The sequence below is a fragment of the Desmodus rotundus genome, chromosome X, assembly GCF_022682495.2.
Source record: "Desmodus rotundus isolate HL8 chromosome X, HLdesRot8A.1, whole genome shotgun sequence".
In the NCBI taxonomy this organism is placed as follows: Eukaryota; Metazoa; Chordata; class Mammalia; order Chiroptera; family Phyllostomidae; genus Desmodus; species Desmodus rotundus.
Window position 1 is genome coordinate 40,434,409 of NC_071400.1, and position 13,678 is coordinate 40,448,086.

The 13,678-nt window shown below is 40.2% G+C and overlaps 1 protein-coding gene and 1 pseudogene across 2 annotated transcripts in view; one reads left to right on the plus strand and one right to left on the minus strand.

Moving 5' to 3' along the window:
* Positions 1 to 1,214: 1,214 nt before the first annotated feature.
* Positions 1,215 to 13,678, plus strand: part of CENPI (centromere protein I) — a 74,748-nt gene continuing 62,284 nt past the window's right edge. For both annotated transcript variants that reach the window (XM_053917587.1, XM_024578749.3), the window contains exons 1-5: positions 1,215 to 1,325; positions 3,297 to 3,538; positions 4,161 to 4,298; positions 7,734 to 7,852; positions 11,203 to 11,310. In XM_053917587.1, the coding sequence (XP_053773562.1) occupies positions 3,310 to 3,538; positions 4,161 to 4,298; positions 7,734 to 7,852; positions 11,203 to 11,310 (594 nt within the window). In that variant the 5' untranslated portion in view covers positions 1,215 to 1,325; positions 3,297 to 3,309. The remainder of the gene's footprint in view (positions 1,326 to 3,296; positions 3,539 to 4,160; positions 4,299 to 7,733; positions 7,853 to 11,202; positions 11,311 to 13,678) is intronic.
* Positions 11,912 to 12,420, minus strand: LOC112321358 (NADH dehydrogenase [ubiquinone] 1 alpha subcomplex subunit 8 pseudogene; annotated as a pseudogene).

Consider the following 13,678-nt stretch of genomic DNA (forward strand, 5'->3'; position numbering starts at 1 on the left):
TGATGCCAGGGGAAGGTAGAAAAATTAGTTCAGAGAAAATTGCAGGTATATTAAATAAAGGTGAGCCCATGTCTCTCACTATATGTGTCCACAAAGTGGCACAAGTTCCAGTGCTACAGTCTTGTCACATTAGGTGAGTTATTTCACCACTCAAGGTCCCAGTTTTATGATTTACAAAAAAGAAGGGGATTGAAGGATTAAACCCCCTTCCAATTTACAATTGAGTATATGAAATGCTTAAAAGTATAAATGACTTGAGAAATGTTCAGTTAGCAGAAAAAGGAAGATCAACTACCATGAAAGTATTGAACACTCAATTTTCATGCATGATTAAATAAGAGTTCATGAAAGTGCGCTGAAAAACCATACAAATATAAAATGTGGTAAATAGTCATTTCTGCTTTAGTCTCCCCAATACACCAACTTAATCTTTGATTCCTCATCTCTTCCTAAGATTCTTCCTATAGTTTTGCCTAGAGTATAGGGGTATGTTTTGGCCTCAAACAATTAGCGAGAGCTGTTTATGTCTGTCCTCTCTGATTCCTACCCTAGTAGATTAAACTAGGGACTAAGCTTAGGTCTCACACTAAACTCTTCTTACGGTTTCCACCAATTTCTTTTAGGTTCTCCCACCTCAAAGTTAGGAATATTTACATACATGTCGACTGGCTGGTTATGTGCAAGGTACCACATCGGGTTTAAGACACACGTTTTTAGCAAACCGTGGACGATATGGGTACCCATCCTCGGTAAAAGGAGGGCAGATACAGCCGTTTTTCCTTCCCACCTCCTAGTTTCACATGGGGAAAGGGACAGCTTTAGAGGTCACAGACTCTTTAACCTAAGTCTCTTGCCCAGCATTGGAGGGACAGTGTTTACTGCAAAGTCTGCAGTTTCATATTTTCCTACCAAGTATCGACATTTGGAGTCAATCTGGGCAAAATGACCACTATGACTAATCATGTTAAATTCAAGAACCTACATGCTGATTGTTCTGTTTTAAGTAAAACGACGAATGCAAACATTTTCTAGGACAGCGGGAACGCCGGCCAATCAGCTGGCTCCCGCCACAAAGGTCTACTCACCGCACGTCCCGGGGGCCCGGCCTCACCAAAACGGAATTGGGTCTGCGTCAGCGTCGGCGCGCGCGCCGCCTCCCGACGTTAAACTGAAACCTAACCAATCAGACTTCAGCAGAGCGCGCGGCTTTGCCAGGCCGCCTCCCGCGTTTCCACGGAAGAGCAAGCGCAGGGCGGGGCTCGCATATTTGAATCCTGGAGGGGATCTTTGGACTCCGGAGTTTGAGGGATAGAGGAATGCACTGGGTAAGGTCATTTTAAATACCGCGTGAAAGGGGGACTTTGAGATCGAAGGGGATCTTACTGACTTCCGAGCAGGACGATCCTGCAAAGTGTGACTGTGGTCGGGTTTTCTCCCCAAACCAGGAGGAGCCAGGGAGAGTCTTGGGAAGCTATGGGACCGGTCAACCGCGTGGGGTCAGAAACTGTTCGTCTGCCCTTTGGTGGGAACCTAGGAAACTGCTCAGAACCCGGAATCTCCCACTGGGTTCGATACGCACATTGCTGTCCTGCTCTGGCCTCATCTGTTCTAGGGAGGTGGGATTGTTATTCCGACCATTCCCTTAGTTTTTCTCATTTGAAGTCAAAAATTTAGAAGACTTCTGGGTTCATCTTTTCCCTTTTCCCTACCTACATCCATTTTATCATGGTCTTGCCCAGTCTACCTCCAAAACATAGCACGAATACAGTCATTTTCCACCTCTTCCACCGCTGTACTTTATTTAGGCCTAGTTCAGATTACAGTTACTTCTCTTCTGGACTTCTGCCAGGCCCTTTGAATTGCTCTGTTTCCATTCCTTGACCCCTAGCATTCTATTCTTGACACTGTAGCTAAAATAGTCTTAAAACTTAAGTCTGATGGTATCACTCCCCCTGCCTAACACTCCTCCCTTCCCCAGGAGTTGCCATGGCACTTAAAATCCAAACTACTTACTCTGGCTGCCTTTCTGACTATCTCCCACTACTTTGTGCCTCTTTCATGTCACTACCTCTCCAACTGGTGTTACTGCTGTTTTTCTAACACACCAAGCTCTTGCTTTAAAATCTTAGCAAATCTCCCTTCCCTCTCCATGAAGTACTCTTCCAGCACAGCTTCACGTAGTTGGTTCCTTGGCATGCAAATGTCAGTTTAAAGGTCAATCAGGGAAGCTTTCTCTGCACAGTTATTCCAAAGTAGCTTCTCACCCCCTACCTCATTTCTGTCACATCACTGTATTGTATTCCCTATTAGCTATATAGCACATTTTGCCATATATGATGTAAAAATTTTGCCCAAATTTTTGCGGGGGAAAAAAAAAGGATGAGCATTATACATGGGTAGTACCTGAAATACCTTGTATCTGATCTTGTGTTTTGTAAGTACTTGTTACATAAAATGTCTTGTACCATGATATGTTCAAAAATAAATGCTAAAATTCCTTTATTATACAAAAAACCCCACAAGTATCTAAATATAAATAAGTAAATTGAATTAAAAATTAAAAACGAAAGATTTTTTTTCCTGAAAGTTTGGGCCAAAAATGTGGGTGCACATGTACAGGGTAAAATAAGGTACTTAGTATTGACTGTCACACTCCTCCCCACCCCTGTAAGTCTTACGAGAGCAGAGACCTTGACTATTTTATTATTTTATCCTGGTAACTAGAACTGTGCTTGGCATATAGATGATGTTCATTAATTGTTTATTGAATAAGTGAATTAATAGGGAATTTTTCTGTTCTAAGAATCCTTAGTTTGCCTACCAGTTTGACTTTTGAACTACAGTTACAACTAAGCACTGACAAAATAGGGAGCATAAAAGATGAAAGCAAAATCAAGGAAGGGTGGAGAAAAATGCGAGTGATTGGAGAAAGTAAGATTGAGTTCATGAGATGGTTTAGTTTTGGACTCGCTTGTGTCATGTAGCCATTTTAAGAGAACTTGCTATGTTACCTGTACTCTTACTGTTTTTCCCCCTGTAGGAAGGCCAGTTCATCTGGTGAATATTACCTTGGAAAGTTGTTTCTATCTACTCCTATTTAGGTCAAGGGCTTTCTGAGAAAGCTAACCTATACGTTTTGTTGCCCAGATTTTTGTCAGGTTATTTGTTGTGTACTTCTTGTATGTTAGGTACTGTGTACTAAATTTTGGGAATATAGGAAGATACTGTTCCTGTCTTTGTGGGGTAAAAGGGGACAGCTTGGTTGATTAATGGTAATGACACTTGTTTCTATATAGAACATGTGCAATAATGTCACATCAAAAGAGAGTTAAGAACTCTCAGACACCAAAGAGAACTTCACGACGTAGTAATAGTTATCAGACTAATCTCTTGGCCTGGAAATTGAAAGAGAACCTAAGCAACTCAAAGAGCATCTCAAAACGTGGACAAAACGGTCCAGTGGAAGATTCTGAACATGCTGATGCTGATGAGCTAGCAGAAGATGCTCTGCAAATAGCAATGAGATACTTTGAGCAAGGTAAGACACATTATGTTCCTTATGAAAGTCCTGTTTCTGTCAAAATATTCTAGACTGTTTAATTAAGGAACTTTAAAAGAGAACATATTTTTGCTTCTTCATGCTTTTGTCTGTTTAACAGACATTTAGTGAGCACCTACTTACTGCATATCAGTATGCTTGGTACTAGGTATACAACAGCAAAGCATGTTCCTGGCAGAGCGGTTTCCAAACTGCTGCACATTGGAATTATCCAGGAGCCTTCAACACACTAATGCTTGGCATCTACTCCTAGATGATATGATTTTTTGGTACGAGATGCAACCTGGGCACTGGGATTTTTTAAAGACTCCTTAGGTGATTTCAAAATTTGGGAACCACTGCCCTAGTATTGACACAGCTTATAGTCTAAATTCAGTGCTTTTAATTAGTTTAGAGCAGAGATGCCAAGGCATGACTCAGTTTTCCTCACTGAAGGTGCTATTGCTGTTAAATATTCTGGAGTTTTAAGGCTTTGAAGGGCTTTTAGGAAAGCCTTTTATACATAAAGGTATTCTTTTAAAGTATCCCACGTTGTAATTATTGAGGCTGGAGACTGAAAGAATTTTAAACCTCCCATTGTTTAATATGGTTCTTTTTCCAGGTCCCTTTAAAACTTCACGGAGTAAAGATAAAGCCTTGGAAAAACACCTGAAAACGGTGGAAAATGTGGCTTGGAAGAACGGGTTAGCTCCAGAAGGGATTGACATTCTATTAAATGTGGCACTCAGTGGCAAATTTGGTATGTCAAGGGGATACATTTGTGATACTTTGCTGTAAGTTTTGCCCCCAGACTTTGAATTAGATGGCTCATTAGAATCAGTTGCAGTTCTTTTTTTACTATTCTATTTATGAAACCAAAATGGAACTTTCTTATATTCGAACCACCTTATGTGCCAAAAGTTTCTGTGTGTATGATGAAAATGGCTAGTTATTACATATCTTTACAAGTAAAATGTATATACCCTTGTCACCAAATGCGTGGGAGCCATTTTCAGTATTTCTCTTAAGAAGCATAGATACAATTTAAGTAATGTTGCTGGAAGGCATCTCAAGAGACCACTTGGTCTACTTCGTTGCTTTTAGGTTCACTTATCTATGTCAGGCCCCTGTTGATGCTGTCTCTGTGCCAGCATGTGTGACCGTAACAGTCAAGTTGGGTTTTATTTTTTGTACAAATGTTTCCTTTCCTGTTCTAAATTAATTTGGAATGAGCGTCGGGGTGGAGTTCTTAGGGAGAAATAACATCTGGCCAGTATTGTTTTTACTTGAGAAAAATGTGTTAAGCTACTCTTATCCACATTGTGACTTAGAAGGTATTTTAGATTCTGTACATCTTCATTTTAAAAATGAGGAAACTGAGGCCCAGAGTGGTTGAAGAGACTTGCTTAAACATCAGAGTTAGAACTGGAGAAGTCAGATCTTCTAACTCCCCTTCTAGGGTCTGTACTGTACCACACTGCCGCCGCGTGTTCTGCCTTTTTTTTTTTTTTTTTGAAAATTAAGACTATCAAAACTGGCCCTTGCATGTTGTGTTTCTTTGTGTACACCCTAGCATCATGTTTGCAGGTGTGTGTGCGTGTGTGTTTAGAGCAACCAACACATTACCAGCTGAATTCAATATATGAGTCCCAGGTATTTTAGTTCTCTGCTTTTACCTGATGAGTTCTCTGTGTTTTCTAGAAAGTTACATTTGACCTAATAAAATTGGCTCTTCTTTTTTTAAAGATTTTATATATGTATTTTTAGAGAGAGGGGAAGGGAGGGAGAAGGAGAGGGGGAGAAACATTGGTTGCTTGTTACATGCCCCCAACTGGGGACCTGGCCTGCAACCCAGGATTGTGCCCTGCCTGGGAATCAAAGTGGTGACCTTGCAGTTTGTGACCTTATACCCAACCCACTGAGCTGCACCAGTTGGAAGGGCAAGGCTCTTCTTTTAAGTGGTTTTAGATTGTTTGGTTCCAATATCTTCCCAGGAATCTGTGTTTAACTGATCAGTATCTATCAAGAACAATTCTCTTTCTCCCTCATCCCCTTAAAACCTGTATGGAATGTACAGGTGTTTTCTATTTTGGAATTTCTCTTTTCTTTGTTGATATCTCAGAAATTAATGGTTAGAATGTTTTTGCGGTGTTTGTCAGGTCTTGTGGCAAATATATGCCTCTCTTAAAATGCGTGTGTCAGATTTAGAAACTTGAATATATGATTTGAAAAGCAATCTCTGGCTTTTCAGTATAGCTTTTAATTTTTCTGTTAGGTGGAATTTGATGATGTGGAATGTGACCTCCTTAACTGCTTTTTGCCCTTTTAGTTATTTCTATTACATCCCTCATCACTGCGGGATCTGTACATGTAGCTCTTTTGCTGAGTTGTAATGCATATTCAGGGGCAGGTGTGCTACAAATGTTGTAATTAGGTACAAAGAGACTAGACTCTTTAGAAATTAATTAAACAGTCATTGGGAAGTAAGAATACAGTCTATCGAATTCCCCCTTTCAATTTGGTCCATGTGTAAAGTGTTAGTGGTCACACTGTTTTAAACTTTAGAAGGGTTAGAGGGTGAAAGTGTGGGAGAAAAGAGAAATAAAAACAAGAACCATAGGAGTGGAAAGCAGAGGTTTTTATTCCTGTGATTCATTACCTGCTATCACTGCTCGCTTCCTTCTCTATAGAATGATGAAGTAAAAATGGATGAGATATATTATTCTAAATTATGCAGGATGAATAAATCTAGAGATCTGCGTGATGACTATAGTTAATAATACTGTAGTGAATACTGGAAATTTTCTAAGAGTAGATTTGAGGTGCTCTTACCACATGCAAAAACATGGTAGCTATGTGAAGAGATAATGTTAATTAACTTGACTGTGGTAGTCATTTTACTCTGTACATGTATATCATGTCATCACGTTGTACATCTTAACTATATACAACTTTTATTTAAAATGTAAAGCAATATGCGTGCCGCTTTACACTTTAAGTAAAGATACACATGCATTATAGCACAGTGATCACACCCATTCACGGAAATAATGCTGTTCTTAACTTCACCTGTAAGTAGCATTTTCAGAAACATCTTATACATGTTTATTTTACATTATTACAGAACAGCATTATTTCAGTGAATGGATGTGATCACTGTGCTATAATGCATATGAAGCAGTGTTTGAAGATGTGTTAGATGTAACTAAGAATGCTACTTGTGGGACACGTTGAGAACGGTGTTATTATAGTGAGTGGAGGCGATTGCCACACTTTTTTTAGGCATATAAAACTGTGGTTAAAGACACATGCGTCCAAGATGCTTTTGTGAATTTTACTTGCGTAAGTGGAGAACAGGGATTTTTCAGTGAGTGGTTGTGATCACAGTAGAATGCAAATAAGACAATGTTTAAATACCAAAAAGGAATTAATGAGATGCCCATTTAATTCTTGGAGTCGTAATAAGCAGAAGTTGATACAGTGTGTATACAAAGCTATTTGCAACATCACTTCTTTTACCAGATGGAAGGATATCATGGAAGCCAGATAGTCTGATGGAATAATTGGACCAGTATAGAATATTACTGCCATCTAATTCCAAGGATAGCTGTTCCATTCTACTATCCTCTCCACTTTTGGGGGACGGATGGAGAATCCAAATATATTTATTTATTCTTAAATGTAGCAGCCCATGTAAGATGTCTGTCATAGTTTAAATAAATCAGAATCTATTGTGCCATTACAAAATATAATAACAAAAGAATAACCCTTGAAATTTTCCTGTGAGTAAAGACTTTTTTTGAGGTGTAATTCACATGGCGTAAAATTCGCACTTTTGAAGCATGTGTCCATCAGGGTTTTTTTTAAAAAAACATTCACAGAGTTATGAAACCATCTCCACTCTCTAATTCCCAAACATATCGTCACTCCAAAAAGAAACCCCAAACTTATCCTCCCCTTTTAAATTGAAACATTAGAGCCAAAGAATTTGCTTTGTAGTTTACATTAGAAGTTTAAGGTATGTTTTTATTTCAAACTATGTTTGTTAATAATGATAAGAGATGTCAAATATTATTCATCTTTTTTTATTGCCTTCAATGTAAAGTGAGATTTTTTAGGACCAACAGTGAATGATAGTAAGGGAACAATCAAGATACCAAAATGCAGTTTAATTTAGAGTTTGTCTCCTTCCCAGGGAGTGCTGTAAACTCTCAGATACTGAGATGCATGATTCCAGCAACTCTAATATCAGAAGATTCTGTGGTTAAGGCGGTCTCCTGGCTTTGTGCTGGCAAGTGTTGTGGTAGCACCAAGGTAATCTTTTTATTTTTATTTATTTTTTCTTTTTTAAATTATATTTTATTCATTATGCTATTACAGTTGTGGCAAGTTATCTCCCTTTGCTGCCCTCCACCCAGCACCCCCCACTCCCTCAGGCAATCCTCATGCCTTTGTTCCTGTCCCTGGGTCATGCGTATAAGTTCTTCAGCTACTCCATTTCCTGTGCTGTATTGTACATCCCCATGGCTATTCTGTAACTACCTATTTGTACTTCTTAATCCCCTCCCCTCATCATCCATTCCCCTACACCCCCCCCCCATTTGGCAACCATCAAAACGCTCCCTATATCCATGATTCTGTCTGTTATTCTTGTTTGCTTAGTTTGTTTTTTAGATTCAGTTGTTGATAGATAGGTATTTATTCCCATTTTATTGTTCATAGTTTTGATCTTCATTTTCTTAAATAAGTCCCTTTTATGTTTTATGCAATAATGGCTTGATAATGATGAACTCCTTTAGTGTTTTCTTCTCTGAGAAGCTCTTTATCTGCCCTTTGATTCTAAATAATAGCTTTCCAGGTAGAGCAGTCTTGGCTGTAGGTCCCTGCTTTTCAGGACTTTGAATATTTCTTGCCAGTCCCTTCTAGCCTGTAAGGTTTCTTTTGACAGGTCAGCTGACAGCCTTATGGGAACCCCTGTGTAGATAACTGACTTCTTTTCTCTTGCTGCTTTTAACATTCTCTCTTTATCTTTAACCTTTGGCATTTTAATTATGATGTGTCTTGGAGTGGGCCTCTTTGCATCCATCTTATTTGGTGCTCTCTGTGCTTCCTGATCTTGCATGTCTATTTTCTTCACCAAGTTAATGAAGTTTTCTTATATTATTTTTTCAAATAGTTTTCCAATTTCTTGCTCTTTCTCTTCTAATTCTGGCACCCCACTGATGCAAATGTTGGAGTACTGGAAGTGCTCCCAGAGGCTTCTTACACTATCCTCATGTTTTTGGATTCTTTAATCTTCTTGTTGTAATTGGTTGGTTTTTGCTTCCTTATGTTCCGAATCATTGATTTGATTCTTGGCTTCATCCATTCTACTGTTGTTTCCCTATAAACTGTTCTTTATTTCAATTACTGTATCCTTCATTTCTGACTGGATCTTTTTTATGCTGTTGAGGTCCTCACTAAGTTCCTTCAGCATTCTTATAACCAGTGTTTTGAACTCTGTATCTTTAGATTGCTTGTCTCCATTTTGTTTGTTATTTTATGCAGTATTTTTAAAACATTTTTATGTATATATTTTTACAGAGAGGGGAAGGAAGGGAGAAAAAGAGGGAGAGATACATCAGTGTGCGAGAGAAACATCATTCGGTTGCCTATCACAAATGCCCAACTAGGGACCTGGCCCACAATCCAGGCATGAACCCTGGCTGGTATTTGAAGCAGCAGCCTTTTGACTCGCAGGCTAGTGCTCAATCCCCTGAGCTATACCAGCCTGGGCAGGAGTTTTGATCTGTTCTTTCATTTGGGCCATGTTTCTTGTCTCCTCATTTTGGCAGCCTCCCTGTGTTTGTTTCTGTGTATTGGGTAAAGCTGCTATGACTCCCTGTCTTGATAGTGTGGCCTAATGTAGTAGGTGTCCTGTAAGGTCCAGTGGCACAACCTCCCCTATCACCCAAGCTGGGTACTCGAAATGGGCCCTTTGTGTGGGCTGAGTACACCCTCCTTTTGTAGTTGAGCCTTGATTGCTGTTGGTAGGTCAGTGGGAGGGATTTACCCAGGCCAGTCAGCTGCAAGGACTGGCTGTGACCACTTGCCACCAACCATCTCACTTTCAGGAGGATCAGCTGTGCAGGGGCAGGGTGGTGGTTCTGCAACGTGGTCTGTAGCTGTCCACTGGGTGCACTGGCCCTGGGGTTTCCCAGGTGTTGCAGGCCAAGTTCAGCACTGGTGCTACGCTGCATGAGTTGTAAAGCAATCTGAAATGGCTGCTACTTGTGCTGGGTTTGCAGATTCCCAGGTGAAGCCAAGCTATGAATCTAGGCTGGATGCTACTGGCACCAGGCCTTAGCTAGATGTGTAGGGGCTGGAAGCTCACTGAGGCTGGATTTTGCTAGTTTGAGAGGGTTTAGGAAGTTGTAAAGCATGAGCCAAGACCAGTCATTCATATGGAAAAGTTACTGTGAACAGCTTGGGTAGGTCTGTAAGTTGGGTGGAATGGAGTCCCAGGGGATCTCCAGGGTGGGGCAAACATTGTTAGCCAGGTCATTTGAGTTTCAGATATGACACCTGCCTGCTGGCTCTGTGGCTCTGTATGGGGAGGGTTCAGAAAAGGGACAGTGGCCTCTGCCCGCCTTTCTGTCTGGGAGGAAGCTGACCCCAGCTCTTGCCTTGATGCCAGATACTTTGGTTCCTCCCTGTATACCACTGGTGCCTTTCAAGCTGCTAACCTGGTGCTGGAGCTCAGAGGGAGTGAGTCTGAGTAGGTGAGTCTGTGTGTGGGTTCTTTAAGAGGAAATGCTTGGGGCTACAGAAGTTTCTTCCAGCAACGCAATCCCTGCTGATTTTTGCAGTGAGAAGTTGTGGGGAGTTATCTTCCTGGCCCTGGAACCCTAGGCTGGGGGGCCTTTTGGAGGGCTGGGATTCCTCACTCCTGAGATATCCCTCCTGAATTGTATCCACCACACGTGGATGTGGGATGAGCCCGTTCTGTGTCTCTGCCCCTCCTACCAGTCTGGGTGGATGTGGTTTCTTTAATTCTGTAGTTGTCGGACTTCCATTTAACTCGAGTTCTGACGGTTATGAGTGATGGTTTTTCTATAGTTTACTTGTAATTTTGATGTCATTGTATGAGGAGGTGAGCCATGTTTACGTGTGCTGCCATCTTGACTGGAAGTTGTCCAAGGTAATCTTTTTAAACACTTTGATGATAAGTTCTTGAGAACCACTTAAGGACTGGCAAGGAAGAGCCATTTAGAGAGTAATGACACTGACCTTTTGTGCAAAGCCTAAGGATTTGGAACAATGTAGCTTGATGCAAGGACTCTGTTCAAACAGAAATTATTACTGAGAGAGAAAATCTATTATCTGGCTTTGTGCTAGGCACGTGTGTCCATCCCTTTGGCATCTCTGCGACGCAGTGAAAGAAGAGTTGTCTTGGGCCACACATTAAATACATTGCAACACGTAATCACAATAAAATCTCCTAATGTTTTAAGTAAATTTATGATTTTGTGTTGTGCTGTATTCACAGCCACCTGGGCTGCATGCGGCCTGCAGGCCTTAGGGTGGACACCCCTGTGAGGCTTCTAAAACAGCCGTGAGTGGGGAATTAAGTTCTATGGTGCCAGTTACATTTCTCTAAAGATAAACATTTTGTTTCTCAATAGATACTTTTTTATCGTTGGCTGGTTGCAATGTTTGACTTCATTGATCGCAAGGAGAAGATTAACTTGCTCTATGGCTTCTTTTTTGCTTCACTGCAAGATGATGCACTGGTAAGTACAAATTCAACATCATGCGTCAGTCAAATGGTATGTGCTTATATATTGACGTACCACATGTGCTTCAAAGTGCCACACAGTGTTTTTTTTTTTTTACTTATTTGAAGAGGTGTCAAACATAGAAAAGTGTAAAAAATAACAACATTACACCCTTGCACCTATCTCAGATGAACAAATATAATTTTTTACCATATTAGTTTTATATCTTCTTTCAAGGAAATAAAATGTTACAAATAGAATTAATTCCACATTGGAGTATTTTTTGCAATGATTGCCATCTTTTCTCTTTTGAACCACTTCCATGGGGTCCTTTGGGTCACTTATTCTACACTTTAAAAAAATGTTTTTTTATTGGAGAGAGAAACATAAATTTATTGTTTTGCTTATTTATGTATTCATTGGTTGCTTCTTTTTTTTCTGCTTTAAATTTTATAATGGCCAGGAAATGGTATAGCATAACTACTAAGTCACATAAATTTTCTTTCTGTTAATGTTTGTGATCCTGAGAAAACTCTATTGGCTGATGCAAACCACATGTGAGTTTTCATCCATCGTCATCTGGGCATGTGACTGAGTGTGGGCCATGGACCCATCTTTACATGGTGCAGAAATAAAGGTGGCTGTCATGTTTGCCAGGCTTCAGATCTCCTTCTACCTCTGGGGAGGGCTCTGGTCTTGGTCTTGAGTGGTAGGGATTCTCCTGTAAAGGTCAATCTGTTTTCACTTTGGTGACCTTGGTCAGCTCTCCCAGGTCAGGTTGCACCCAGCCCAGCTTGTCAGCACACACTAGTCAAACTTTGCCTACTGTTTGCGACAGCAATATAATAGCCGCAAGCTAGAATAATCGATACGGATCCAGTATTCTGTAAAAGGTTCTGCACAATGCTATATCTCCCTGAAGAAGTCAAGAGCACACTTATTGACAAGCTTGCCTTCCTCTAAATAGCGGGTCTTTTTCTTCCCAATGGCACAGCATGAACTCCCTGTTCGGTTTATCGCACTGAGCTCCATAGTAGTGGGCTGCAGCTGTAAGCACAGCAGAGCTGACTTCACCTCCTGCACTTTAAAATCCTCCAGACCAGGCAGCTCCACTATTTCCGGCATGATGTTCTTAGCCCTGACCCGGACAAGGCAGCCACAGCTGCATCACCTCCGTCTCCTTCATTGGTTGCTTCTTGTATGTACCCTGACTGGGGATCAAACCTGCAACTGTGATATATCAGGATGACACTCTAACCAACTGAGCTACCTAGCCAGAGCTACATTTTCTTGATTAACAATGTAAAATCCTCATGAGAATTAATGAGGAGACGGTTGCTTTTCTTGGGATGCCAGTAGACTGATTTTTTATTAAATAGAATAATTACATTGAAAACATTAATAACTCTACGAAAACAATCTACTCTCCACCTGGAAGACTTTCAAGGACCATCTTTGCAGACCATAAGAACCATTCATTTAATGGAATTTTTCTTGCCTTTTGGGAACAATTCATTCATTGATTTTATTTTTTTATTTTATTTTTAATGTAGCAAACAAAATTTATTTTTTGTTCTTTTTTCTTATTACTGCTTTTTTAAAAATATATACTTTATTGATTATGCTATTACAATTGTCCCATTTTTCCCCACTTTATTCCCTTCCGCCCTGTACACCCCCTCCCATCTGCATTCCCACCCACATTCCCACCCCCCTTAGTTCATGTCCATGGGTCGTACATATAAGTTCTTTGGCTTCTCTATTTCCTGTACTATTCTTAACCTCCCCCTGTCTATTTTCTACCTACCATTTATGCTTCTTATTCTCTGTACTTTTTCCCTCATTCTCCTCCTCCCCACTGATAACCCTCCATGTAATCTCCATTTCTGTGATTCTGTTCCTGTTCTAGTTTTTTGCTTACTTTGTTTTTTTGTTTGTTTTGTTTTGATTTTTAGGTTCAGTTGTTGATAGTTGTGAACTTGTTGTCATTTTACTGTTCATATTTTTTATCATCATTTTCTTAGATAAGTCCCTTTAACATTTCATATAATAAGGGCTTGCTGAGAATGAACTCCTTTAAGTTGACCTTATCTGGGAAGCACTTTATCTGCCCTTCCATTCTAAATGATAGCTTTGCTGGATAGAGTAATCTTGGATATAGGTCGTTGCCTTTCATGACTTTGAATACTTCTTTCCAACCCCTTCTTGCCTGCAAGGTTTCTTTTGAGAAATTAGCTGATAGTCTTGTGGGAACTCCTTTGTAGGTAACTGTCTCCTTTTTTCTTGCTGCTTTTGAGATTCTCTTTATCTTTAATCTTGGGTAATGTAATTATGATGTGCCTTGGTGTGTTCCTCCTTGGGTCCAACTTCTTTGGGACTCTCT